We start from the raw sequence: 27,246 nt of genomic DNA on the forward strand, positions 1-27,246 counted from the left end.
TCTATCGATTGGCATCAAAAAACAGAAATCCAAAATTTGGACCCAAATCGACAAAATGGCATCACACTTGTTTTCAAAATAGAGGTCGGTGCGAAAATCGAATCTTTTCCGATGATTTTTTAATATCTCGGCTAATAGCTCCGCGCGGAGATATGACGTTCCAAAACGACATATCTCCGCGTGGAGATATGACGTTCCAACACGACATATCTCCGCGCGGAGATATGACGTTTCAAAAGGACAGAACTCCGCGCGGCCTTCCAAACCATCACGATTTTTTTCAAAATCGAGGTTTGTGCGAAAATCGAAACTTTTTCGATGATTTTTTTTAATATCTCGGGTAAATAATATCTGATTTTAAAATGTTATACCTTTTTCGGGGTTCAGGGTCTCCCCTAGTCGGGAGCTCCCGACTAGAACCTCTTACTTATTTTGTATTGCAAATATTTAAGCATTTGCGCAAACTACAAAATTTGCGTAAATTTGCTGCGAGTCGCATTTGAAATTGTGTTCATTTCTTGAAATACACCCCTTTAAATTTCGATTTAGCTGGAAAATTAACAACGTTAAGACATTAAAGCCGATTTTCGATCTTTTAAAAGTGTCAAGCTCAAAAAGTTTTTTCGATTCGAGTCAAAATTCGTTTGTAAATAGAATAAACTTTTTCTCTCTTTGTAATTCATTTTAATGTCCCAAAAGAAACGTGTGCTTTGCTCTCTGTTGAAGCACGTTCCTGAAACTTAAAAATCATGTCAATTCTTCAATTCATTGTATTTTATTTAAGTTTATTAAATTGTTTATTTATGGCAATATATTCAATTTAGGTGCCGTGGCGCGTTGGCGCTTCGAATTGCTTTTAATTAACGTACGTATCTTGGTAAATTTATGTGAATTCGAGTGGTCCAAAATAAAGCTAAAAACCTGTTTTAAATTTTCTAAAAAAGTATGCACTAGGCACTTAAAACGTTTACTAACAATTACTAACAAAACGTAGTTGGTGATTGGCAAAGGCATAAAAATGTATTTTAAAACTCGTTTTGTTTTACTTCCACAACACAAAATACTTCCTTATACCATTTACATGCGCTCTATATCTTGAATATATTTGCTTGGTAAATTACAAATTTAAAACTAAACACAAATTTTGGCCAAGAAATAAACTTTATCTGTTATCAGCTATACTTATATTCGATTGACTTTAAATGCTTTTTATATTTATTTTTATTTTTGTTGTTGTTAAGCTAATTAAAATGTAAACTCAAGGTCATAATCATTGTGTGGTGCTATTTAGATTTTGCCAATTGAGGAAATGTCGAACTTGGGTAAATAGACAACAATTGCCAAAAGCAAAACCACACAAAACCAAAACAAATGCAATACTTAAATAGAGCATAACAAATTGCTCTCTTGCCATTCATCAATAATATTCATGTAGCATTTTCTCAAGAGTTAAACTTGTGTTAATGTTCATGAGCTCCGTGTCGTATGCATGTTGATTCGCTGTCGCTTTTACGAGTCACACTCGCACACACAGCTTAGTGTGTGTGAGCGGGTAAAAAGTCTCGTATCTGGCTAGAAAATGACTTTCTATTGTTCGAATGAGTTCTGCTTCGCACATTGTTCGTAAGAGCTTTGCAAGCGCGTGGTCAAGCTCGTAAGTAAAAGTTGTCCCCGGCTCTTGATTAATGCATATACACACACATATACACATACAGATATACAAAAGTTTATAAGTAAGTATATCAAGCGACCGTAAGAATCATCGACTGCCCACGCATCCTCAACTGAGTCAGCGGCTCACAAAACAAATCATTCGATTCAAAGATACAAAGATTTGAATACCCTGTATCTAATGCAAATGGGTAATTGATATAATGAATCGTTCGAAGTTGACAAGTCAAGTGAGACTTATATAAAATTGATTTTTCCCATATTTATTTATCAACATATTTAAACAAATCTAAGAACATAATTTGCATAGAGTAGTTCGGGTAGTTTTCTACTCAATTGCCGCACTTTTACTTGCTAAAATTTCATCTATTCACACACATTTAATTGTTATGCCTTTGACGTGTGCCGGTCATTTCTATGCAATTTCATTTTTTATTTGCCAAAAGTAAAAGCTTTCACGCAGAACAATTTGCCAGCATGTCAGACTCAGTCTCAACCGGTTGTAGACGGCAATAATTTAACATGAAATACTCGTGGAAAAAATCGTATAACAATGGACATGTGTTGATAACACGCCCAGTCGTGACCTTAGGAATGCATAAACTTTGACAGCACTTTACATAAGCACACGCTTCAAAATATGTATATACATTGTATTCATAGTATTCATGTAAGCACTTGACCATGGTCATTCATTTTAATAACTACTGTAGTTGTCGCATCGAAAAATTACATTTATGTATGCCTTAAAAGAAACTTGGTATAATTATCTTGATCTAACACAAATATGTCGCTCTTTTATTATAAGCATTATTGATTAGGACCAAACATTTAGGTAACCATGATTAACCGAGACATTTTTATCAATTAAAATACTCTACAAGTTTTAGCTTTGGTTCAAATATATTGAATAATAAAAAAGTTTTTATAGAAAAACTTTAATTTTGACCGATTGCTCATTTGGCATCTAGCTGATATAGTGCTTCAATTTGGCTGAATTCCTGCAATTTGCCCCAAACACGTGCCAATAACCGAAAACGAAAGCTACTTATTCTGTGTATACTACTCAACGGGCTACAAGTCAAGTTTATTGACTCAAGCTCTTAAGACCTAAGAGATTTTGATATAGATTCTTATCGATTGCTTGGAAACGCGGTAAGCTATCGATTGTGTAAGCAAACCCTTAATGCGCGAACACAAGATACACCTACGATAAAATAACAAGTAGCGGACAGACAGATGGACATGGCTGGATCGAATCGGCTATTGATGCTGATCAGAAATATATATACTTAACAGGAATATATATACTCAGAGACGGAGTTGCTTCCCTCTGCCTGTTAAATATATACCCTATTTACCCATTTTCAATGGGTTCAGGGTAGAAGAAATCTCCCTTTACAAGGTCGTAAAAATGGCTATCTTTCAGATGCTGTAGATTAAATACTTTACAGCTCTAGTCTAATTATTGTATTTATGTGTATATCTATATGCTGCACTTTCTAATTCGTTGTCTGCAATTGATTGGAGGCAACAATTAAAGCATTTTTGCCATTGACGTAGACGCTTGCATTGTTGCCGGGCGAGTAAAATAAACAAATTCATGAATTACATCTGCTCTGAGGTGGGAAACACGGCTACAGTCAAGCAAACAAATCGATTTAATTAGTAGGAAAGGCCCAAAAATCCAAATACACCTGTAACGAGTGCAGTTTGTGTGATTAGGTGCCATCCCCACCCACACACATGCAGCTACACGTTTAGACTACCCTTCAGAAGGTGATTTTAATTAGATTGGTTCTGTGAGTTCCAAGTGCATGTTGCTGGTTTGTTTGTGTCGGGAAGCGTTTTTGCAATTTGTGCCTCATTTGCAGTAAACAAAATATTGACTATTTCTGTTCTTATACCCTGCAGACATTGAAAAGCCCTAAAACGGGCATATGGAGGCAACGCCCATTTCATAAGGCATATTAATCAGTATCAACCATCGAGTTCGATTTCACAACTGGAGGGGATAAGGGATTGGATTGAATAATTTTAAATAAATATCGAATGCTAGAGTTTTTGGAATGGTAGCTCGCAGCTGGTAAAGAACGTGATATCTCCTAGTTAATAATTTGTTTTATAGTTTGTTAGCCTTGAAAATGTTCAAAAGTTATAGACAGAACGTGTCCAAGTATATATTGTTGTTCCGCATGAACAGCCGATTCGATTGAGCTATGTTCGTAAGTTTGTCTCCATGTACGAGTCATTTCGTGTAGTTAGACGCTGGAGATTTTTATGTATGATCCCAAGTACTTCTTTCTTCTTCATTGAACGTTTGGATGGAATGGAAAAGGCGATATTGATATCCGTTCTTTGAGCATATCTTTAAGCTTATAAAAGCTAGTTAGTTATGCAAGCTCCAGTATGTTCCTCCCTTCAGATATCTATTCACGTTCAAAAAAAAGCTGAATTTTGCAAGTAAAGAGTTCGTTTGGATCGGACAATGAACACCGAAGCTGTTCAATAACCCATTTCGCATTGTGTGTGGCTGGGGGAAAACATATTCGAAACGGTATTCTTTTTGACAATTCTATAAAGTTTCAACGTAAATTTACATAAATCTTGCAGTTTTTTGTATTTTTTTAAGGCCTTTAAATGAAAGCTTTTAAAAATGTTGCCCAAACGATTGCTTCAAGCTTTGGTTGTGAATATGTGCATATTTTATTTAAAGGCCCGTTGTATTTTTCACAAAAAATATGCTTCAATAGATTAAAGCGTATATGATTCATTCTCGAGCATCTTCGAGTCTTTTGTTCATTCAAGATGATAAATAAGCAAAATGTAAGCTTTGCTGGTTCGAACGTTAAATACCCTTGCAAAAGTGTGGCAGCTAGTCAAACATATTTCCAATGATCTGATCCACTCCAGGCGAACTTCACCGAGAACCTATAGATCGGGAATCAAGGCGTTACACGTGTGAAACTCTTCTGTATAAAATGAACGTTCGAATTGATGCCATATTGCAACTTGCAGCTGAATTGAGTTCTTCAATGCTTGGTATTCCCTTTGGACACCTTTGCACAGGATGTTTGTGCTCAACAATGTTGCGGCATATGTCAAGTGTCCACTTCCCGAACAGAAAGCAACTTGAAGGCATACAAAACTGTGGCATATGCAAAAGCAAAGAACATATGTGTGGCACACATATCGCAGCTACAACAAATTCCACAGGCGCCAGCGACAGATATCAATAACTTATGGGCGAATGCCTACATAGATATAATATACGTATATATATATATATAATCTTTAGAGACTTGACAGTCGAGACTGGGCGGACGGGACTGTTTGTCCATAATTGCCGTTGGGGAATTCGCATTTGATGATGACGCTGTTGCTCCCAGCTGGAGGTCAATAAACATCATTATGGCATGCCAAATGCATGCCTATATATATATATTTATGTATTTTTAATGAATTAAACAAAAAAGCTAGCCACATTTATTCGCTGCGTAAAATATTTTTTTATATATATATAAATGTGTATTTGTTTTGATAAGAGGCCGCTTGCCGCCGCTTATCGCAGCGCTTAAGTATGAATTATTTTGTTGTTGTTGTTGTTGTTGTTTTTATCAGAATCGTTTAAAATTTGTAGTCACTGTGCCAACTCGTTCCGGGATGTGCCGGTCACCGAAATACGCTCTCATCATTGTCAACCTCTTAATGGGAATTCGCTGAGAATAGAAATCCAGTAAATGCCACCCACTTTTGCCATTCGAACTTTTTGAAAATGGGTAAGGAGGTGGGTATGATGCAGGGGGAAGCATCTAGGAGCCCGTTAAGTATTGATTGATCATATCCTTGAGCTGAGTCGATATATCCAAGTTCGTCTGTCTATCCGTCTCTGTAAACGCTTGAATCTTGGAGAGTACTTTACGCATTTGGATAAAATCGATAAATATCGATTGTGTTTTAAGGCACATATTTTTGTGTTTAAAGGAAAGTTCAAAAGCCTATCAGGACATCTACACCCTGGACTTAGGGTATCTTCCAGTGGAATACTTGCGACTTGTTTTCGTTATTTATTTTTTTAAACGCAATTTTTTTAGTGGGCGTCTGCGTTGGATGTTTTGTTCCAAATCCAGATTTGCAATTCAATGACGTACATTTTAGCAAACTTAAACATTGTATTGTATTTATTTGTATTTCTTTTTTTCTGCTGAATCGTAAAATCTGCAAACGATCAATCAGCTGTTGATTGATTGATTTGTTTTTGTTTTTTAAGATTTTCTCACTAATTGTTTTCCACTCTTGTTGATTTGTGCTCTTATTATGACGAATGGAACAGCAATTATATTTGTTTATTCGAAATAAATCGGCTGTCGACTTCAGCTCAGATCAGAACTAGAAGAACTTTTATTGAAAGATACATTTATGTGGTGCAATTCGATATAAACATTAAACAATTACTAGTTATCACTAACTTGTGCTAAAAATTCGGGTATGTTGCTTAAACGGAAATGAAAATTCGCTGATAAATATAAATCGACTGTGATTGCATTTATGGAGCCCACTGAAAAGAACTTCAATCAATTCCAATTCATAAATTTTTTGATTTTCCCACAAATATTGAATATGATCTCATCGTCAATTCATGAATCGTTGAGGCGAAGCTAATTTAAACAGCTGTTTTATAAGAATACATTTTATTAAAAACAGAAAAAAAAAACGGTTAACGTGTTCCCTTGCACTGGGAATCTCTGGAGTTTTCGACATTTGTTACGATTTTAATGCTGCATTTATTATCAGAAGCTGATTTACCTGGTAAAAACGTTGCAGTCGAATGCAAACGACTGCGCAATACTCTGGAAAACAGCATAAAACAGTTCGAAAAGGAATCGTTACTCTAACATTAAAGTCTTAAGGCTGAAAGGTTAGAGTTAGTGAAAACTTTCTCCTTGTTAAATGAACACCAAGGACTACAAGGACTTTTGCAATGCCAACAGCACCAACTCGTAAAATACGACAACTAAATCGGAGTTAATATCTTTAGATATTCTCTACTCGGATTAGTTATGCTTGGCAGCTTAAAAAATCATTAATTCGATCTGTCTCTGACCGTTGCCATTTATTTATACTTATTAACTAAATAAAATGGTCATTTGACGATCTCTGCGCCCTCTTCAAAGAAACAATTCACTTTTCTGGATCAGTCGAGTGGCCGCTACGTTCATCTTGTTGATATTTATTAAGTTTTGACATATGACACATATGACTCATTGTTTTGCTTGCCCTCTTGCAATTGCAGGCAGCATGACTATACCGTCGAGACCAGCGCCAGCGCCGCCGGTGTCACGTAGCCAGAATGCTGCAGCTGGTGCGAATGCGAGTCTGGAGCAGCTGCGTCTGCAACTGCAGCAGCAGCATCTGCAGCAGCAGCATCTGCAGCAGCAGCAGGCGTCGCATGGCGGATTACAGAAGTTGAGCATCAAGCTGCCGCCTCCGCCGAAGGGCTCTGTGCAGCAGAATCCTTTGCATAAGAAGTCTAACAATAACAACTACTTCGATGTGGAGGGCAACACGAACGGGTCCAGCATAACGCGCAAGTTTCCCCAAGCGCGCTATACGCCGGCAACCAATTGGAACGATGCGCCCTTCGATCCAGCCGGTGCGGTTTTCAATGGCAACAATTGCAAGAAAATGCCGCCGCCTCGACCGCCACCGCCCAAAGTTCAGATAAATGGCCGAAAGCTGGCCAGCTTGAGCAGTGGGAACGGTGGTGGTAGCGGTGGCAGCGGTGGTGGAAGCAGCAGCAGCAGGATTATTAGCAACATTTTCCATCGCAAGAAGTCATCGGGAACGGCAACGACCGCTGCTTCCAAGGCCGCAGTGCAGAGTCGCGTCTACGGCCTGAGCAGCGGCCATGCCGTGTCCTCCACGACGACGACTGTGTCTGCATCTGCAGCCGCGTCTGCTGCCAGCAGCTATGCGACTAGCTCAAGTGTTTACGATTGGAATGCGGCCTGGAACACGGCGAGTACAACAACGACCAGCACAACGAAAAGCTCGAGCAGCAGCCAGCGTGAGACGGAGGCGCAGCTGATCAGTTTTGATTCGCCGCCTTCATCACCCACTTTCACACAGAAATCGAACAGCGACTGCGTCAGCGTCGATAGCTTCAGCTCGGACAGCAATTTTAGTTCACCAAACAATGGCAGCGTCTCGCAGCCGGAGAGCGGCTTCGAGGATGATTATCATGCACGCTCGCGGCCTGCCACACAGAGTCCGCTGGTGGATCCCTGGGAGGCGGTGGACAACAGCATCTACAGCGGCGTCGGCGTCGATAGCTTCGGTGCGGCACCCGTACGCCAAATGCAGCCTCAACTCACAGCTCAACGCAGCTCGGACAATCCGCTGTGCAACGGCAAGAGTCTGCTGCCACCGACCCAGTCGCTGACGATGCCCACCATTATTAAGCCGAAAATATCGCAGAAGCCCAAGGCGCCCAAGCCGCCACCATTTATTGGCCAGCCGCCAGCATTTGCCTATGCCGGCTGCAGCACACCACCCTCGCCGCCCATGCCCAAGGGCGCTCCTCCGCCGCTCGCGGCAGCCGCTACCTCAGCTGCTTCTGGCAACATCTCGTTGCTGGATGTGATATCGGGCAAGGTGGACGCTCTGGCCCTGAGCAATGGCAGCTCTGGCTACGTTGAGGAGACGCAGCAGCCATATGCCATTGCGCTCTATGACTTCGATGGCGTCGAGGAGGGGGACCTTAGTTTCAGGGTAACTATCTCAGTACATTGAGTTGCTGCAGTCTTTTTATTACACATGTTTGCTTGCAGGAAAACGAGAGAATATATTTGCTGGAACAGCCAACTGAAGAATGGTTGCGCGGACGCACACGTTCCGGCTGTGAGGGCCTCTTTCCGGTGAACTATGTGGAAATAAAGGTGCCATTGAACGGAAGTGCAGCAGGTCCCACTCAAACGCCGCACACACAGTCCCAGCAGCAACAACAACATCAACAGTTGCCGATTGCTCGCTGTCTGTACAATTTCCCCGGTGAGGTTGAGGGAGATCTTGCTTTGAGAGTAAGTTAAAAGAAACTGATTTCGAACTTTTAATGTTGCGTTTGGCTTGTTCCAAATTGTCAAAATCCGTACATTGAATATTAATTTGGATGTTGAATGCTTTGCCTTGCAGGAAAACGAATTGGTGAGCGTACATTATCGCATCAACGAGGACTGGCTGTACGGCGAGGTGGACGGACGGCAGGGCCAGTTCCCGGCCAATTTCCTAGAGTATGTGCCCGACAATCTACCCACGCTGTGAAGGTATATTTGAAAATATCATTAGGAAGCAGGAAATAGCAACTATATATTATATACAAGGAATATATGTCGATAAGAAAGAAGCAGCAGATATCGTTGGAACTGAAACATATTGTATTTCCTATTGGTAACCCACACCCGCACACACGCACCGGCACACACATCTTCACAAAGCAACACAATTAATTATATATATATATATATCTATATGATAAATGAGCGTTATGTTTCGAGCTTAAGAGAGTTATTTTACAAAACAGTTTTACGGCACCAAATCAAAATGCTACCGATTAATCAGTGCGCGACAACTTTTTTAAGATCCAATAATTGTTTTTCCCTTTAATTGTTAATGTAATTTACATGTTGATAGATTATTCAAAGTATTCGATTAGGTTCTGGTGCATTGTAAATGATTTCGCGTGATGATCTATGGATCCTTATATAATTGTAATTAAAACAAAACACAAAAGCAACAAATTTTCCAATTATACACAATAACACAGTTTTTTTTTCGTCGTCTAATTTAGTTAGCTATTTAGTTAGGCCCATTAACCATTTCCAATTGATGCAAAATCTTTAAATATATATATTAAAATACGTATCAAGTGCTATTTAAAAAGCTACCATGTAAGCAATAGGAATTAACTAGATATCAGCCAACTAATCATAAATATGTCAAGATACAATGAACTGAAATAAATAAAAATGATGAAAATCGAGCTGGAAATCTTTCAAATATATGGTAGCCAAGCGCTGCAGACTGTGTTTCCGGCAACAAACATACAGACACAGTCGCAGGCAGAGGCAGTCAGATTGCCTAAGACCGACCATACGTGGCTAACGTGCCACATCCTGCCCGAGGTGCTACTGCTGTTGACAAAATATGGCGGATCTAGAGAGGACAACTCGATAAAACCCGCAAGCCCTGGTGTTAGTCGAAACCGTGCCAGCGGGCTGAATGGCAGCTGCGTGAATGCTGTCTTCGAACGGTGACCTCCGGATACCTGGCGTCCTCCGGTTGTAATTAAATGCCTTGCCGTGATACTGGGGGCTATGTCACGGTGGACCTGCCCGACCCCTACACTCGTGGGAATCCAAACTATGAACTTAAACAATCAACAAATTAACCAAACAAGAAACAATCCAACAAACCAAACAAACAAAATAGATCGATTTCGCTTTAGCGGCGCTGCCCGCAAGCGATTCCATTATCTACTCAAAAAGGGCTTGAGCGTGGAGGAGGCCAAAGTGCAAGCAATGACTCCAATATATCCACGCAAGCCACACACTCGGAGGATCGCAACTGAAACGGAAAGTGTCAGCAGAATGAAACCGCCGGATGAACAATTATCCGTGGAGCCTCACTACAGCCGCGCCGAGCATATACCCTTCACAGGCCACAGGAGGACTGGCACTGACTGGACAGAACCTGCACGAATACCTGATCAAATACCTGCCTCATCGGTGCGCCCAGTACCCGCTGCCACACAATTCGGCCGGACACCCATTCAAGCAAGACTCGGTGCACCCGTATTACGAGTCGCTCCAATGCATTCACGAAATGCCATTCCACCCGTCGACACGCCGCCTGTCCATGGCAGAAGCGGACTATCGGGCATGGAGCAAGCTGATGTCGAGAGCCGCGATATAGTCAATCTCAACGTGGCTATTCTGCCTGGTGATTATCCAAGCGAATTGTGGACTACACCGCAGCTGGACGCGGTGCAAAAAAGTATTATTGATCTCGTGCAGCGCCAGAACGAGGGCTCTGTGAAGCCCAGATTTTCGGGCTGTATGTTTCGGCAGGGCTGGATGTCTGTAAGATGCAACAATGTCAGTACCGTAAACTGGCTAATGGCCATGGACACCAGACTGCGCCCCTGGGAGGGTGCATCCCTGAAAGTCATACCGGAATCGGAAGTTCCCTTCAAACAGGTATTCGTTGGCCTCTTTCCGGCCTTGGAGAGCACATCAGTCAAGTACACGCTGCGACTTATCGATGGCCAAAATGAGGGTCTCGATGTTAACGACTGGCGCGTCCTGCATCGCGCCCAAAGGGGTCCGACCATGAAACTGGCCCTGTCCATCGATTCCCACTCAGCCGAGGTGCTGAGAAAAAGACGCTACCAACTGAATTATGGGTTCGGCAGTGTGCAGTTTCGACCAAAGGAGGCCCTAAAATAAAATATTCATAAATTCGCTAACATATATTGTTTCATTTTATGGGAAATCATCTGGTTTTTCCTACAGTTCTTGCGACAATATTAATTACGGGAGCATTAATTATTATTTTCTCATAAAATATGCTTATGTGCTAGAAATACCACCCGTTTTGCCTGGGACTCGCGAATAGTATCTTCTTTTAGTTCATATTAATTAGAGAATTAATGATAGCCGGCCTGGACCATAAATTATATATATTCCTGGTCAGCATTAACGACCTTGTCGATGAAGCCATGTCCCTCTGTGTTTTGGTATTCATACACGTTTATATAACATATTTATGCACTGAAAAATGCAAAAAGATCGGACAATAAACACCGAAGTTAATCAAGAACACAATTGCCCATGGTGTGGGCCCAAGAGCACAAAAAAGATGCACAGCCTGCGAATTCGTAAATAATGAAAAGGATTTTCAAAGCACTCGCGGCTATGTTGTAATCCTTGTTTTTTTTTTAAATCAGTTTACCCACAATTGGGTTTGGAAAGTGGAAAATATTTCAGATCGTAGAGTTAAGTAGGCTGTGACTCCGACTTCTAGATGTCTGGGTTTTGTTACACTTGCTTCTGCATTACAAACTGTAAAACCTTCGTCGTTGAATGTCAAAGCAAAATTTTTATTTCGTTTTTCGGATGTGTTAACAATACAGTAATTATTATTCTGTACTCGGAGCAAACAAAATTATTTCCTTTAACAATTGCCAATTCTTTTTGTTTTTTGTATATTTCTTACGCACTTTGGTTCATAGATTAACCCACACAGGTAAGTAGGTGAAAGAAGTCGAGAGTTCCAGTAAGATAATCCATGGCGCATCCCTCGCAGATTAAGCAAAGCCAGGTCTTTACATTTTGAGCAGACGGGCAGCTATGGGTGATCCGTCGTGCGATCCGTGCCAGGCGCCCGCTGATTTTCCATCCTGCCCGCCCGGTGCATCCTGCCAGCCATGCGACTGCGGCGATTATTCCGGCTGCTGCTACCAGCAGCCGGCGCGCACACTACCCATTATTCCACAATCGCACTTTATGCGCTCCAGTGCTCCGCTGGATACCGACACCGTCTATCGGCGCTCGTACTATGGCAACTGTGGCGACAATCTTCGCGCCCGACCTGTGCGACCGTGCAACCATATCAGTGCCAATACGGCGCCGATGGAGAAGTGCACCGTGCAGAAGTTGTCCTATATGCCGCCGTGTCCGGCCTCGCGCACCATGCCCATACTGCCCATGCAGAGCGGGTTGCGTTTTGAAGGTCCGATTTACGCGATGACCTCCCAGAAACACGATTACGTGCCCAAGGGCATTGTGAAGCGCTCACCCTGCTTGCCGCGTGTCGCCATCTGCTCCTCGACGGCGCCAATGGAGCGCTGCTCCATACAAAAGCTAAGCTATATGCCTGTAGATGTGTGCCAGAATCCGCCGCCCAAACTAATGCAGCAGAGTTCGCACTACTGCAAGCCGGCTGGCCCAATGGAGCGCTGCACCATACAGAAGCTATCGTATATGCCGGTCTGTTTGCCGCCCAGGGAGCCGACGCCCTGGGCGGACAAGGTGCGCTGCGTGCCGCCCAACTATCAGAACGTCTGCACCACCTACAATCTCAGCTATATGCCCAACTGCAATCCCGGACGCACTGCCCCAATGCTGCCAATGAACACGCTGCGTTTCATGGGCAACGATGCCGGCGCCGCAAACACTGTCTACAAGCTAAGCTATAGGCCGGTGGATGCGTCCCGCACCAAACCGGCGCCCATTATGCCGAGGGACACATTCCGCAGAGCCACCGGTCCACTGGAAAGGTGCACCGTACAAAAGGTGCGTATAACATATAGATAAATATATACATAAATATTTATATTAGATTGTAGGTATTCGGCAAAGAATATTTTCTTTGCAGGGGTGGAGGTATTTTATTAGAAGATACATCTCCTTTAATCTTTATCCTTTGCGCCAGCTTAATGTTTCAAGCCAGGTCCAGCCGTGTTCCTTATATTTTTCTTTCCGTTTGATCTGTGAAAAGTCCCAATTTTATTACCGAAGTGGCTTATTCCTTGAGCCTCATAGGTTGATAAAAAGTGGATCGGCATCTCAATGATCCTAATGCTTGGGTCGCATCTACACGATCGCGTGATCCCTACCCCCTTTAGCATATTCCAACAAGTTTTCTAAATGATCATAGCAAATCTCGAGGATATTACAGAGTTAGAGCAGTGTATTGCCGAGTCTGTTCCATCCATTTCTGTCTTTCATATTGTGCATCCAATAAATATTTAGCGTCTCATTTGCAGCTGTCGTACCAGCCCAATTGCACCGAGCGCACACCGCCGATACGGCCCATGGAGAATGGGCTGCGCTTTGATGGACCCTTGTACGCGATGACAACGCAGAAGCATGACTTTGTGCCGAAGCCGCATGTGCGCCGTGCGCCCATAATGCCGCTGACAGCGTTTTGCCGTCCAAGCGGCGCTATGGAGCGCTGCACCGTCAACAAGCTGTCGTATATGCCGGTGGATGTGACCTGTTTCCCACGACCGGATGCCGTCAGGCCGCGGCAGGGTTTCTGTCGCAACGATGGACCAATGGAGAATTGCACCACCTACAAGCTGAGTTACTTGCCCAACTGCGTACAGCCCAAGGAGCCGTTGCCCTGGGCACGGTATACATCCTATTGCCGGCCGAGTGGGCCCATCGAGAAGTGCACCATACAGAAGCTCAGCTACGGACCACCGGGTGCCTTTCAGCGTTGCGGCGGTGAGTGTAGCTATTAGTGTAGCGCTTCGAATAATATAATAAAAATAACTTATCTTGATATTACAGGTCCTTGTGGTCCCGGCACTGCCGATGCTGGCTGCTATCCAAAGGCTGGCATTTGTTGAACCGGAAATATGTTTTGCTTGCTCGTGCCGACACAAGTGCCGTCGCCCCGTCCTAATTGTTTCATGTTATATGTCGTTTCAAAATCTTCAAGTCCAACTCTTTGGCAAGCATACAAGAGGTCGCATATACAAATGAGGACACTTTTTGCCAGCAATTTTAAATGCTCGACTCTTCCACATCCACAGACACACACAACCACACACCCAAAACTCACTCAACGCGTTTATTATTGCTGCATACAAACGAAAATTGCAAGTGCTCCTCGATGTTTCAATAAAATGTATTTTTATTGATTCGATTTTGGTAAAATTAAAGTCCTATCCTATAAACGTGTTTACGCCATTTGAATTTGGATACGCCGCTTGGCGGCCGCGCGTCGCTTCTTCTCCTGCTGGCGACGCGCCAGCGTGGCGTCCCGGAATAGCTGGACACCTTCGCGCTGCTCCACGTCCGTCTGCAGCAGCGCCAAGGCGTGCAGATTGTAGCCCATGGTGTCGCGCAGCTGCTGTACATCGTGTTTGAGCAGGCCCAGCAGCTTGATGAGCAGGGGCTTCATGGATTTGGCTGCCGCAATCGGCTTCATGTGCACCTTGAACAGAAACACGGTTACGCGGCAGAGCAGCTCCACTTCGTCGGGTCTTTGGGTAATTAGCGCGGGCAGACGCTCGAGCAGTTCGCACACAATCGAGAAGGGCAACAGCAGCAGCGCCTCTTCCATGTCGGAGGTGCGTATGCGAATCAGTGTCGTAACGAGGAAATCAATTGGATTCTTCACTTGCAGCGCCAGCATCAACGGATGCAGCTCGGGCTTATCGTCGGCCTCCAGCTCGAATTGTTTTGATATTTCGAGGCACTCCATGATGGATTCGGCAGCCTGCTCGGAGCCAACAGTTTTGCGCGAGGGCAGCTTTAAGCCTGGTAAGAGCGGCACACTATTATCCTCGCCGGTGGCCAGTTTCTCGTTTTCCAGCTGCTCGCGCTCCTCTTCCTGTACATCCTTGAGCACGATTGTCTCCTCGGTGCGCTCGTACATTCGCAGAGTACGATCCGAACCGCAGCTGACCAAATAGCGGCCATTCGGCGACACGGACAGGCAGTATGCCTCGCCAATATGGCCGGGCAGGGTGATTATCTTCTCAAAGGAGTCACCATCCCATTGCTTGACCTTGCCATCCTTGCCGCAGCTGAAGAACATGTGCGTCTTGGGTATGAACTGCAAGGACATGACCGAATCATCGTGTGCGAAAATCGAACGATGACAATCACCAAAGTTGAGGCCCCAAATCTTAATATTACGATCTGCCGAGCCAGTGGCTATCAGCGTTGCATCGTAGGAGATGTCCATGCACAGCACCGGCAACTTGTGTCCGTACAGCGACAGATAGAACTTGAATGTGTCCAAAAAGAAGACCTTGACAGTGGCATCTAGCAGTCCCACGGCCAGGTACTTCATGTCCGGACTGACGGCCACACACAGCACTGTCTCCTCCAGTTTAAGTGTGTTCTTGTGCAGCAGTGAGAGCACCTTGGTCTGTGACTCGCCCTCGCCCGCATCGATCAGCTCGAAGCTCCAGATCTTAAGCGTCGTATCACTGCTGCCTGTAACACAGCCCTTCTGGTCTGGCAAGAGAGCAATGCTCCAGAGCTCACTCTCATGTGCGGGTATTCGCTCGACAATATCCGCTGCGCCCACATCCACAATGCACAGCTTTCCGCTTTTCATGCCCAGCAGCACATAGCGATCACCGGGCACAAACCGCGAGCAGAGTATATAATCTGTGGGCACCGTGCGCAGGCATTGCATAGCATCGCGATCCCAGAACTTGAAGGAATCCCCCGAGCCAGAGCCGATTGCCAACGAATCGTTGCTGAAGCAGACGGAACGCACCTCTGACTGATGTCCCAGCCGTGTAAGTGAGCGCAACAACTTGACGCTGCTGTCTGCAGACGCTGCCGACCCCGCTGTAGGTTTGCGCGACTTTAACGATGCCTCCAGGGAGTACAGGCACATGCTATTGTTGGCTAAGCTGACCAGGACGCGCAGCTCTTTGTTCTGGCCGAGCAGCACATCGATTGATTTGATTTTCTGCTTCGTTTTGAGGCTCTCTAGGCGCTTGATTTCATCACTAAGCGACAGCTCCTTAGACAGATGCTCGTCGTCCTCCTCGGCTGCTGCAGCATCCTGTGCCCTTTTGCGCGCCTTTTTCAGACGCTTGGCCAGACGCTGCTTGGCTTCCTCGGCGGTGCATATGTAAAAGTTCTCAATTAGATCGTTGGTGGCGTGACAGCTCAGCACACGTTCGTTGGGATCGGCAACCAAATTGACTGTGCGTCCTTTGCCAGCGCGTTGTATGGTACCGCAATTGCTGACACTCAAGGGACTTATCGTATCTTCGTCGTCTATGGCCAAGCCCTCGACGGCTGTCTCCAGAGTTTGTGCCGAGCTATCTTCACGTTTGCGCAGGCGATAGACATTCATGCCGCTCTCACCAGCACCCGCAACCATAAGGTCGTTGACAAAGGCCAGCGCCCATATTTCGGTGCGATTGTCGACAATCGTTTTGAAGCAGAACTGTGTCTCCAGGTTCCAGAACTTGATTTGTGTGTCCTTTGAACAGCTCACCACAATGTCCTGCTCGACCAGACGCTGCAAGAAATGTGCATCTGTAACGGCTGCATTGTGTCCACTCAGGCGCTGACGACCCGCCTGCTCCACCACATCCACAACGACCAGTTCGGTGTCCAGACCGCCGCTCACCAGACGCATACCATGCGCATCATAGCGCAACACACTGACGGCATTCTTGTGAAGCGCCAGAGAGCAAATGGCATCGTAGTAGGTCTGAGAACTTAGATCGAAAATCTGAACCACGCCGTCCGCGTAGCCCACGGCAATATGCAGATGATCGGGTGAGACACGCAAAGCGGTTACTTCTTGTTTTTCACGGCGCAGCGTCAATTTACGATCGCCCATACTGCAAGTTGTGCCCGGTTTTAACTAATAAATATTGTAAGGGAATAGCACATGCTCACCGCAAATCCCAAATGATAACATTCTCAGCCGCCGGGGCTGCAACAAAACGTCCCTCGCTTTTCTCAAGAACGGCGAAATTCACATTGGCACGACCGGATGCAATTATGTTAAAACTATCTATGGCACGATATGCCAAATATTGTTTAGTTAGACCCATTTTGTCATTTAAAATATTGTAACAACAACAGGTGAAGACGCGCGCGTACTGCACGTGTTTGCAATATTATTGTAGAGTGAGAGTGTAGAGCTAAATTTGACCGAAAATACCGAAAGTAATCGATACTTATCGCATGCGGCACAGCTGTGAGCGCATTGTTCAACACTCAAAAATTGAATCGATACATAGCCGTTACGCACATGCGCCTGTTCCTATATTTCTAATTACACCCTGCTTTTGCCATTTCATTTTCTACAGCTAAATAATATTTCACTTTTCATAACAACCTAATCTTCGCTATGTCCACACAAGGAACAGGTTCGTCTGCTTACATCAAAGCAACCGAGCAAAAGCTAACACAATCTATTTACAGGCGCTTCGGATCTGGACTCAGAATCTGTGGAAGTTCTACGCGAACGCTTAAGCACCATGAAGCGCTTGATGGCCGAACGTACAGCACAGCAGCAGAACAGCCCAGCAATAACCGAAGAAATCTTCTCAACCAAACGCCATCGCTCAGCGGGCATCATCGACGGCAACTTCCTGAGCATTGCCTTCGGCGGAGCCCTGCTGGTGATTGTCACGGTTTCAGTCTACGCATTCTATAATCTATATCATGCCATACTCAAAAAGTTTCCATCGCATCACGAGGAGCTCTAAGCTGTACCAGACCTTAATATTAATTTAACTTTTGTATATTGGTATGGAATTGTGCGCATTTAAATAAACACGAATTAAGACAGTAAACGAAAATCGCTGTTATTTTTTTTTTCTTTGCTGTTTTGCATTCGGTTAAATTAACTATTTATTGAACTTGCTTTCTGCTTAATTACAATCATCAATATTTAGAGTTTAGTTCCAACATACAAAATTGAATGCATGCACAGCAAAATGAGAACAAAGGACGTTAGGTATAGTAGATACTATAATAATCATATCAAATCAATATATGTAAAGCACGAAGGAGAATGTATATGGAGAAATAACTAAGCACACCCTTCTTATAGGGAAACAGGTTTTCATTTTCTTTGTTGTTTTTGGTACTTCTTACACTCTAGCTACAAATTTAAAACGTTTCCCTACATTTTGTTTTGTTGTTGGTTTTTATTTGTTATTATAACCTTCAGTTAAACGCCTATTTATCAATATATAAATGTAGCTGATTCTTGCATTGCTCCACATTTTGGTGTTTCGTTTGTTTAAAATGTAACTAATATCGTTTATCTTTTTCTTTCCATTGAAATAATAATTGTGTTTGTGTTTCGCATTGTTGCATTTGTTTCCGTTTTCTTTTCTTTTCTTTTTTTTTCGTTTTATATATAAAAGTTCTACTATTTGTTTAACATGTTTTTTTTGTTGTTGTTAATTGAACATTGCGGTTGAAAGGCGAATAATTTGAGTTTGGCATCCGAATTGAAAAGTTTGAATTGTATTAGAAAGCAACGTTAAAATTTCTAAAGGTTTATTTCTGAATGAATGGTTTGGCTTGTCACTTCCTTATCGCTCTCAGCTGTCTGTCACTGCGCTGCTTTTGGTATATGTGTGTGTGTGTGTGTGTGTGTGTGTGTACGGGTGTGTGTGGTGCGGGTGGGTGTTGGCGGGGAGGCTGTTGACTTTTTACAAATTTATTTAATTCCCTATTCCTGAACCGACTCGGCAGCTGCTGCTGTTTCTGTTGCTGCGCTTTTATTGCTTGTTAATCAGATATTATCAACGGAATCAGCGTCGTCCTCGGAACTGATCTCATCGCCGAACTCAATGTCCTCATCGAAGCCATCCTCGACGAATGTGACTGTCTCGTTGATGCGAACCGATTCCGGAAACTCGCCGTATGTTTTCAGATTTCGAGCTTCATCCGGTGTGTACTTCAAAATGACATCAGCCTTTGAATCCTGATAGTCTCGCAACCCGACCAATATGATGTCACCTTGATTAATCCATACCTGTAACATTTTTTAAAGCATACACAAATTGGTAAGAGCTAACACTTTTGCAATTTCAATTGTAAATTCAATAAAAACCTATGAAAAGCTTTTGTGACTCAATGGAAGCAAAGCTATGTCGCAGCTTTTGTATCTTTCATTGTAGTTTATGTAACAGATAGCAGATCTGTAAATAAACTGGCACCAGAGTTCTGGCTATTTCGCAATGGAGCGCAATATTTGCACAATTTGCGGGTGGCAAACAATTTGTCAGAAAAATTGAAGAATATATGACAGAACAGAAAGCATGTCCATATTTACTTACATATGTATGTATCTAAAATATGTGTGATCAATCGTAGCACTACAAGAATTTAAATAGCTTTCAGTTTAAACATGCTTTATTCCCACATTATCACATAGCTTCTCTAGTAATAGCTGACTTTTAAAGATAGCTTTAGTCCTAATCTTAATTCAAATTATAAACACTCCAAGCAACATAAAGACAACGATTAAAAGTGCGTGTCACGAATTTGATAACTTAAGTTATTGCATGTGGTACTAAGAAGGCACTGACGTCAACGGAAGAGTTTAATCTTTGGAAATATTTGGACAGCTTCGTGATAGAAACCAGGTAACTACCTAAAATAGTTACCCACTTAATTGGGGCAACTTAATCAACGGGTGAGTGGGTAACTGACCTGCAGCAATGTGCACTTGATTCGTGATTCCCATTCATAAATTCACTTCCTCAGCTATATGCCGGGCGTAGTATTTATGACTAGTGGACGGGAAGCGCTACCAAATGCAATAAATGCCAAATTAATGCATAAATATGACACATGCATAAAGAACCATCCATGATAAGAGTTATTGAAAGCGTAGAAAAATGATTTGATAGCGAATTCGGCTTAAATTTTCATTAGGCAAAAATAATTCTACAGTTACGTTATCATTGAAAATAAACATTAGGGCTGATTGAACTTTGGAGCCTTAATCATAAGGCTCGAGTTGGGGAAGGGGCAAATCTATGCGTGTGAGCGACGGCGTGTGGCGTTGGCTCAAACCCATCCGTACCTCCTCATATGTCACGCAATAAACCCACATTGTGCCTCGATCAGGTAGGAAGATAAAAGAATCGTGACTAAAGCACTTTAAAATCGTAATATTACCCAAGGGCGAGAGTTCCTGAAGTGAGCCAAAGATAAGCGCGGCCGATCGACATGCTCAAACAGGCGTCTGGGAAGCACCCGACGCCCACCAACGATTCGTTAACTAATTGCTGATTGTGCTTGCCCTCCGCCACGGTCTCGACCAGGCAGGGAGGCAGGGGGAGGAGCTGTGCCCACAGCAGGCGGACTCACTTCGTCATCATATCGGCATGCGAGAGGCAGCAGGTGTCATTCTTGCAATGTGAACAATGTTACTATAAATACTATGTGCTACGTACGATATAAGATGATTGAACTTGAGGTATTATCGGACTCATCATCGATGGGGAAACTCAGGGAGAACGAACTATAAGTTTGGGTTTGGCTTGGCCGAACACTTTGATGCGCTACATTTTTAACAAACTGCAATTTCAATTATCCATTTGATTGCCAAATATCTATAAGCTAACCAATTAAGAAGTATCTATCATTTATATGAGGGTAGAAAATACTGATTTATCTGGGGTTTGTGAACCCCTACAAATTTTGGCAAATTAGTCCGAATCGTGCAGCTGGGCAATCGAGAATACTTTTTAGGAACACACGTTTATCAGAGTGAATCATAATGCGGCATTCGAAGAAGAGTTTATCATATTGAGGTATTCCTTGTCCAAAACAAAAAATTACCAAAATTTAACTTTAATATAAATTTAGATATCTACCAAACGTGCTAAAGATTTGATGCGGCAAGAGTGTAGATCTAATATAGAATGGCCCAATATGCTCAATTTGTTAAAAACTTGCTTAAATTTTAGTGCATATATTTGTTATTACATTTGTTTGCTAATTACGCCGCTTAAATGGTCGTAGGGCATTATTTCCCTAGGCACACGCTAATTTCTTATCGCTCTGATAACAAAGACATAGAAAATCCCTATCGAGTCACTCTCTTTTCCGTATAAGTACACGTAACTGTAGTTAAATTTAAAGCGGCCAATAGCAGAATTCGCCACCCTTCTCTCTCGCTCTCTGGCTAACTGTTATCAATCGTCCGCGCACTCTTTGATAAACGTGTTGCTATAAATACGACCAGCCAGTGAGGAGCAACTGCAAATTTGAAATCGCCGTCGAACAGTGAAGAAATCAAAAGCAAACGGCAAAAGACAGCCGAAGAAAATTGAATTCCATGCCAAAGCTAAAGGGAATACAAGTGAAGTGTTATCGACACGCCAAAGCCAAGGCGAAAAGCTGAAAAACCTAAAGACCAAAAATTTAAAATCAAAGTCAACCTACCACAAGCCGCAAATTACACGCTATAATCCACCACAAACCACGCTACTCACCACACTCCGAAACGAAATTCACCAGCTCGCGTTTTTAAACGCGTCAAAATTACGTTCAGTACAAGTCTAAATACGTGCGGGGCGTGCAACCAGAGCGAGGACATCATCATGCTGTTATCATACAGATACATTTACTCCGTACTACTGACCACCATAGCCAGCATTATGGTTGTGCTCAGTTCAGCCCCGCACATGCAGCTGCCCGTACGCAAATGCAGCGGTCCCGGCCACAGCATGGCATTGAATCTGGCCGAGTATGGACTGCTGGAGAATCGAATTAGCACATTGGACGCACCGCATCAGACGCACTGGAGCAAAAAGTTTCTGGCCAAGCGCGAGGCATCGCCGCATTCGGCACCTTATGTGGTCAGCATACAGATGATGACACCGGATCAGGGCCTGGTGCATTATTGCGCCGGCACCGTGATCAACGAGCACTGGATACTGACGGCCGCTCACTGCCTCACCTCGCCACAGTCCGTGGCCAGTTCGGTGATTGTCGCCGGCAGCCATGATATTCATAATCGACGCGGCGAGGCGGGCAATGTGCAGATGCGCAATATTGACTACTATGTGCGACATGAGCTCTACCTGGGCGGCGTGAATCCCTACGACATTGCGCTCATCTACACCAAGAAGCCGCTCATCTTCGATGAGTACGTGCAGGCGGCAACGCTGCCCGAACAGGACGCTCAGCCCGAGGGCTACGGCACGCTGTACGGCTGGGGCAATGTCTCAATGACGGCCGTGCCCAACTATCCGCACAAGCTGCAGCTGGCCAACATGCCCATATTGGATATGAAACTTTGCGAGGAGATACTAGCACGCTCCGGCCTCGAGCTGCACGAGACGAACCTGTGCACCGGCCCGCTGAGCGGAGGTGTTAGCATTTGCACCGCCGATTCCGGTGGCCCACTCATGCAGGAATGCTGCGAACCGCATCTGGAGCAGAGCAACATAATCATTGGCATCGTGTCCTGGGGCAGATTGCCCTGCGGCCAGAAGAATGCGCCCTCTGTCTTTGTGCGCGTCTCCGCGTTTACAGATTGGATTAACCAGATTATCGCCTCTGCCACCCAACTCATGTAGAGCGGATTATCGGCACGGAGAGAGTTCCTGGGACTTCATAGCGCACACGCAGCTCGAATTGAAAATATCGAAAGAAAAAACACAAAAACCAAATACATCAACAAAAAAATCCCTAGCTTCTAATCTCAGTAGTCAAATAAGTGTTACGTATACTGCCCCCGCCCGTCCCTAAAAACTAAGCCATATAATTTTAAGTCGCAAAAATTGTTCCTAATAAAAAAAATAAAAAACAAGCTACAAATTATGTTTTATATAAGCCAATCGAGTGTCTTTTTGAATTTTTAGCCAACAAAAAAAATGTGTCAATTGTGAAATTGACTGAAGCTCTACGATTCCAGGCGTCGACTAGATAAGTTTATACAGCCCCATACGGGCCACTGTTGCTAGAGGGCGGGGTTCCGGTGTTTTTTGACTGTGCATTAGTCACGCGAATGTCGGGAGATTAGCAAAGCAAAAATGCTGGTCTCAGCTCCAGTAGCTGCTGAAGTGGAGCAAGTAAGCCCACATGAAGATTACTCTCAAGATTAACAGCACTCGAGTGATCAGCTGCTCGCCTTTTGAGTGACATGTGCTTGGACTTTGATCGCAAGCCAGGTGACAGACCCACGTCTGCTGATTGATCATAAAGATTTTGTAATCGTTTCTCCGAAATGAAATTTTCATATCAGGCTGTCATATGGTTTGTTATTTAATCTCAGTTTTCTGTTTATGTCTGGTCAATCTTTAATTGAATATTATTCGATTTTTACAAATTCTGGGACTAACATGGAAAATGTAGGCGAACCTGTTTCCGAACTCTTCTTGGCTAATACCATAAGTTAAATATCTTATATAAAGAAATTCAATATATAAGCACGAAGAATATATACTTTCTCAGAGCTTCAAGCCTACTATTTAAAGTGAACTAAAGGTTAAGTCTAGGGTTTTCATCGTTTTACCAGATTTTTCACTGTTTCTGATTTTTTGTATTGATCAATTTAAAGTTGACAGGAAGCTAAATAAATATGGGTTGAAATGAATCAGTAGATAAAAAGATTTATTTGAGTATTGAACCGAACTGGTTCGCGCTTGAAATTAAAATTATAATTTTCAACGAACCTTACCTCAAATTGAACCAGTTGCTCAAACTAGCGTAAGAGCGTAAGTCTGCTCCGAAACAAAGTGGGATTTGTTCAAATTGTAAGGTTTTATGTTAAAAAGCGGACAGAAGAAATGGGGAAATCCAGTTCCACATTCAATTTGTGATATGAGATCCTCTGCACAATTGGAACTTTTTTTTTTTTTATTCTCGAGAATAATACCAATAGTTAAAATTTGTCTATGAACCAATCTTTGTGATATACCTCACTGCCTTATTGTAATAATTAGTAAGCAACATCTTGAAAGATTATATTTGTCTGTAATACTTAGTAAAAGCCATTATCAAAAAAGCTTTGTAAAAATTAACCCCAGCAAACGAAGTACTTGAAAGATTATATATGCCAGTGCCAGACACAGCTTACAATATTGTTAGTTAGTCTTTGGCACGTTCTAATCTTTGGGTGTATTGAAATATATGATAAAAATATTGGCAAGCGACTGGCGACTGGCGCCTGTCTGTTAATGTTTAATTCGTCGGTCATTATGAGACAACACAAATGACCCGCCGATAAGGAATAACCTCTTTATAATTCCTTTTACATAAATCAACCGATTATTGCGTCGTACTTTCTGTACATTTTTTTTTTTACTTTTATTGCCCGATATCTTATCAATGGATTCCATTCGATACAGCAATTATAATTATAATAATTGCCTCAGATTCCTTTAATTTCGCAGCACGTGCTTTTTTGGATTGCTTTTGAGTTTAAGGAAATGCATATTTGTAATACTACCTGGTATTTCCCGGCCTTGCCCGACACAAGATATATGCTTGAAAATTTATATATCATGTTTTCACCCATTTCCGTTCCGTGAAAAATTTTAGTTTACTTCGGATATGATAATTCATTCATTGAATTAAATTAGTGGTAGCATAATAGGTATACACAAAACCTTGGCCGAATTAGCGTTTAACTAAGCTTAACGAAGATTGGATGGTAAAGAAGACTTTTTTTTGAGATTTTTCAAACAGATGCGGATGAAATTTCCCAGAACCCCGTTTTATCGTGCAACTTCATCATCACGTGGTGACAGTAAAAATTAAAGCTTCGCTAACAGTTTAGGCCAAGCGTTTATCATCAGTTAGACAGTAAGTAGAAACAGTTTTATATATATAAGAATCATAATAATAGATATCAGGTCATTCACTTGACGGTTTTTCTGGCACTTGAATGTTTTTCTGCTCTTTAGCTTTATAGATTTCAGTTAGACTCTCAATATTGAAATTGAATCTATTTTGAACGCTATCTTTTAATTATTTCCGACATGTTTTGTTCTTTCAAGAAATTCGCTTTAACAGTAGTTTCTTGTGCAAATTAATCAAATAAAGTCTGTTGTCGATTTTTCCCCGATTAGAATCATTTTCTATTAATGACGTACATAGCTATCTGCTCAATTACGTAGGAGCATAGAAAGACGACGTAGTTGGTTATTTATGGATCCTCATTATGAGACGTTCTGCTAGGTAAAGTACCCGAAAACTTGACAGAAATCAATATAACATAAGGAGACATATAAAATGCTGATTTATCAACATTGATACCACATAAATTGAATTGATTGCTATGTTACACATATTGCATAGTTAGGTAGCTTAAATTTTCACTGTAGTTACTTATGTGATGAAGGTTCACGTTAGACGGGGGTTTCGGGAAATTCCACCTTATTTTAAAACATCTTGTTCCTATTTATTTGAGAGGTGTTTCGCACTTGTTGGGAAATCTCCCAAATTCTCCCTTTTTGGTGGAAATGGTTGTCAAAGATATGGTGGAAAAATGCGGTAAAATTACGATTCAAAGATTTTTTGAGCAAAGTTTTAAGTTGCGTCCAATTTACTTTAAACTATAAGAACTTAATGAATACCTGTGTTTCGGTGTTTTGGCGAATTCCACCCGGAACAGTGGTAAATTGGTGGAAAACAGTTATGAAAGTGGTTTTAAAATTATTTTCAAAGAAGATGGTGTTTATACGTAGCACGGACAAGGCCGGGTTATACTCGCTAGTGCTTTTATAAGGAAATGAAAGCAAACTGTATAAGATCTATTGTAACATTTAGCGATCCCCAAATTCCGCTCAATTACACTATGCATCAGAATACTAATTTTTGGTACTGCTAATTGATTAAACCAACTTTTTTAAATTAGACTTATGACAAGTAATGAATACTTTTAATATTCTGTAGAAAGGTTGTTTATATATATTTTTTTAAATGAGTATTTAAATCAGTCCTGTAAAATATCTATCTTGTAATATCTAACAATATAAATGAAATATTATTTTCTGTTCTTTTGATACTACTTCTAAATATCCTTTACGCGAGGGGAGAATAGGAAACATTGATTGTCGCTCAAGGGACTTTTCACTGTACCTTTGTGAATGATAAATCACCTGGTCTAAGATCAGGATTAAAAGAAATTATGCCAACCGATGCTTTTTAAAATTACGACACATAACTTACACATGCACAAAATAATACAAACACGCATACATATGCATATGTATGTATGTACATATGTAGATATAAGTTCAACGCAATTCGCCTTTGTTGGCAATTTTGAAGGCCGTTGCAAACGGACAAGGCTCAGCATACTTTGACTAGCTAGCGAAATAAACGAATATGTACACAATGTCTGTTTATAGACAAATTGTTTGCAAGGGCGACAATATTTGAAATTGAATTGCAATTCGATGTGCACGCATCACACACTTTTGTATGCGTATATATATATGCAACACATACATATACATACATTAGCAAACAGTGCACGCAATACACCTACAGTAGAGAGCAGCACTTTTTCACGCACACATTGAAACGCCCACAAACACGCACACACTCACCTTCTTGCGAAGTTTCCCCCGAATGTGACACAGACGTTTGACGCCATCAAAGCACATTGCCTCCAAGCGACCATTGCCCAGCATTTTGGTCACCTGTGCGTATTCCTGTTGATCCTCTTTGAAGATCAGTTCACGCTTTTCGAATTCGTTTTCATTCTTTCCACGACGACGATTTTTGCCACCTTTTCCTTTATTCTTAGGCATTTTGCTTCGTTGCTGGTTTAGCTAGCGCTTGTCTAGTGTGTTGAGTTACGCTCTTCACGATATTTAAATGATTAATCACAAACTGCACTGCAAATTAAAAGTTGTTAGCATATTATATTTTATATCCATTTCGTATTAAATGACAAAACTTACAATTTTGCCAAAGAAATGTGACAAATTTTGCCTCGCTAAAGTGAAAAGGAGTGAGAGACGTGTTAGAGATGTTTATATTATATCGATAGTTTTGGCGATATATTTAAAAACAGTGTACACCTATCATT

At 42.3% G+C, this 27,246-nt stretch overlaps 6 protein-coding genes across 7 annotated transcripts in view; 4 read left to right on the forward strand and 2 right to left on the reverse strand.

The window, feature by feature from the left end:
* The window catches only part of l(3)05822 (lethal (3) 05822), a 29,142-nt gene extending 19,433 nt beyond the window's left edge, over window positions 1-9,709 (forward strand). Inside the window, exons 2-4 of the mRNA XM_002054581.4 lie at window positions 6,965-8,442; window positions 8,502-8,750; window positions 8,863-9,709. Of these exons, the coding sequence (XP_002054617.2) occupies window positions 6,970-8,442; window positions 8,502-8,750; window positions 8,863-8,991 (1,851 nt within the window). The 5' untranslated portion in view covers window positions 6,965-6,969 and the 3' untranslated portion in view covers window positions 8,992-9,709. The remainder of the gene's footprint in view (window positions 1-6,964; window positions 8,443-8,501; window positions 8,751-8,862) is intronic.
* A 2,069-nt stretch (window positions 9,710-11,778) lies between these two features.
* LOC6630682 (stabilizer of axonemal microtubules 1) lies at window positions 11,779-14,413 on the forward strand. The gene is made up of 4 exons (XM_002054579.4): window positions 11,779-11,973; window positions 12,034-13,022; window positions 13,496-13,958; window positions 14,025-14,413. Exons 2-4 carry the CDS (start codon window positions 12,078-12,080, stop codon window positions 14,081-14,083), a joined length of 1,467 nt encoding a protein of 488 aa, XP_002054615.1. The 5' UTR covers window positions 11,779-11,973; window positions 12,034-12,077; the 3' UTR covers window positions 14,084-14,413.
* LOC6630681 (WD repeat-containing protein 3) lies at window positions 14,239-17,351 on the reverse strand. The gene is made up of 2 exons (XM_002054578.4): window positions 17,118-17,351; window positions 14,239-17,059 (listed from the first exon to the last, which is right to left on the reverse strand). The coding sequence occupies exons 1-2, from the start codon at window positions 17,273-17,275 to the stop codon at window positions 14,419-14,421; spliced, it is 2,799 nt and encodes a 932-aa protein (XP_002054614.1). The 5' UTR covers window positions 17,276-17,351; the 3' UTR covers window positions 14,239-14,418.
* A 99-nt stretch (window positions 17,352-17,450) lies between these two features.
* On the forward strand, window positions 17,451-18,028 carry LOC6630680 (uncharacterized). Its single transcript, XM_002054577.4, has 2 exons — window positions 17,451-17,593; window positions 17,649-18,028. The coding sequence occupies exons 1-2, from the start codon at window positions 17,575-17,577 to the stop codon at window positions 17,933-17,935; spliced, it is 306 nt and encodes a 101-aa protein (XP_002054613.1). The 5' UTR covers window positions 17,451-17,574; the 3' UTR covers window positions 17,936-18,028.
* A 331-nt stretch (window positions 18,029-18,359) lies between these two features.
* eIF1A (eukaryotic translation initiation factor 1A) lies at window positions 18,360-27,231 on the reverse strand. 2 transcript variants are annotated; one of them, XM_015172255.3, is made up of 3 exons: window positions 27,119-27,231; window positions 26,762-27,052; window positions 18,360-19,218 (listed from the first exon to the last, which is right to left on the reverse strand). In XM_015172255.3, exons 2-3 carry the CDS (start codon window positions 26,963-26,965, stop codon window positions 18,976-18,978), a joined length of 447 nt encoding a protein of 148 aa, XP_015027741.1. In that variant the 5' UTR covers window positions 26,966-27,052; window positions 27,119-27,231; the 3' UTR covers window positions 18,360-18,975. The 2 variants fall into 2 exon arrangements, with proteins under 2 accessions (XP_015027741.1, XP_002054611.1); XM_002054575.4 differs by having other exon boundaries at window positions 26,762-27,047; window positions 27,119-27,174.
* On the forward strand, window positions 21,381-23,021 carry LOC6630679 (anionic trypsin). The gene has a single exon (XM_002054576.4). The coding sequence runs from the start codon at window positions 21,800-21,802 to the stop codon at window positions 22,778-22,780; it is 981 nt and encodes a 326-aa protein (XP_002054612.1). The 5' UTR covers window positions 21,381-21,799; the 3' UTR covers window positions 22,781-23,021.
* Window positions 27,232-27,246: the final 15 nt, after the last annotated feature.

Source organism: Drosophila virilis, chromosome 2 (genome assembly GCF_030788295.1).
Source record: "Drosophila virilis strain 15010-1051.87 chromosome 2, Dvir_AGI_RSII-ME, whole genome shotgun sequence".
Lineage (NCBI taxonomy): Eukaryota > Metazoa > Arthropoda > Insecta > Diptera > Drosophilidae > Drosophila > Drosophila virilis.

Bases quoted from the DNA above. Each gene is read 5' to 3' on its own strand.
- LOC6630679 (XM_002054576.4), top strand. From the start codon at position 21,800: ATGCTGTTATCATACAGATACATTTACTCCGTACTACTGACCACCATA.
- LOC6630681 (XM_002054578.4), bottom strand. From the start codon at position 17,275: ATGGGTCTAACTAAACAATATTTGGCATATCGTGCCATAGATAGTTTT. The intron at 17,060-17,117 runs GTGAGCATGTGC...CACAACTTGCAG, and splicing joins GTTATCATTTGGGATTTGCG to TATGGGCGATCGTAAATTGA.
- LOC6630682 (XM_002054579.4), top strand. From the start codon at position 12,078: ATGGGTGATCCGTCGTGCGATCCGTGCCAGGCGCCCGCTGATTTTCCA. The intron at 13,023-13,495 runs GTGCGTATAACA...TCTCATTTGCAG, and splicing joins AAAGGTGCACCGTACAAAAG to CTGTCGTACCAGCCCAATTG. The intron at 13,959-14,024 runs GTGAGTGTAGCT...TTGATATTACAG, and splicing joins TGCCTTTCAGCGTTGCGGCG to GTCCTTGTGGTCCCGGCACT.
- eIF1A (XM_015172255.3), bottom strand. From the start codon at position 26,965: ATGCCTAAGAATAAAGGAAAAGGTGGCAAAAATCGTCGTCGTGGAAAG. The intron at 19,219-26,761 runs GTGAGTGTGTGC...AAAATGTTACAG, and splicing joins GGGGGAAACTTCGCAAGAAG to GTATGGATTAATCAAGGTGA.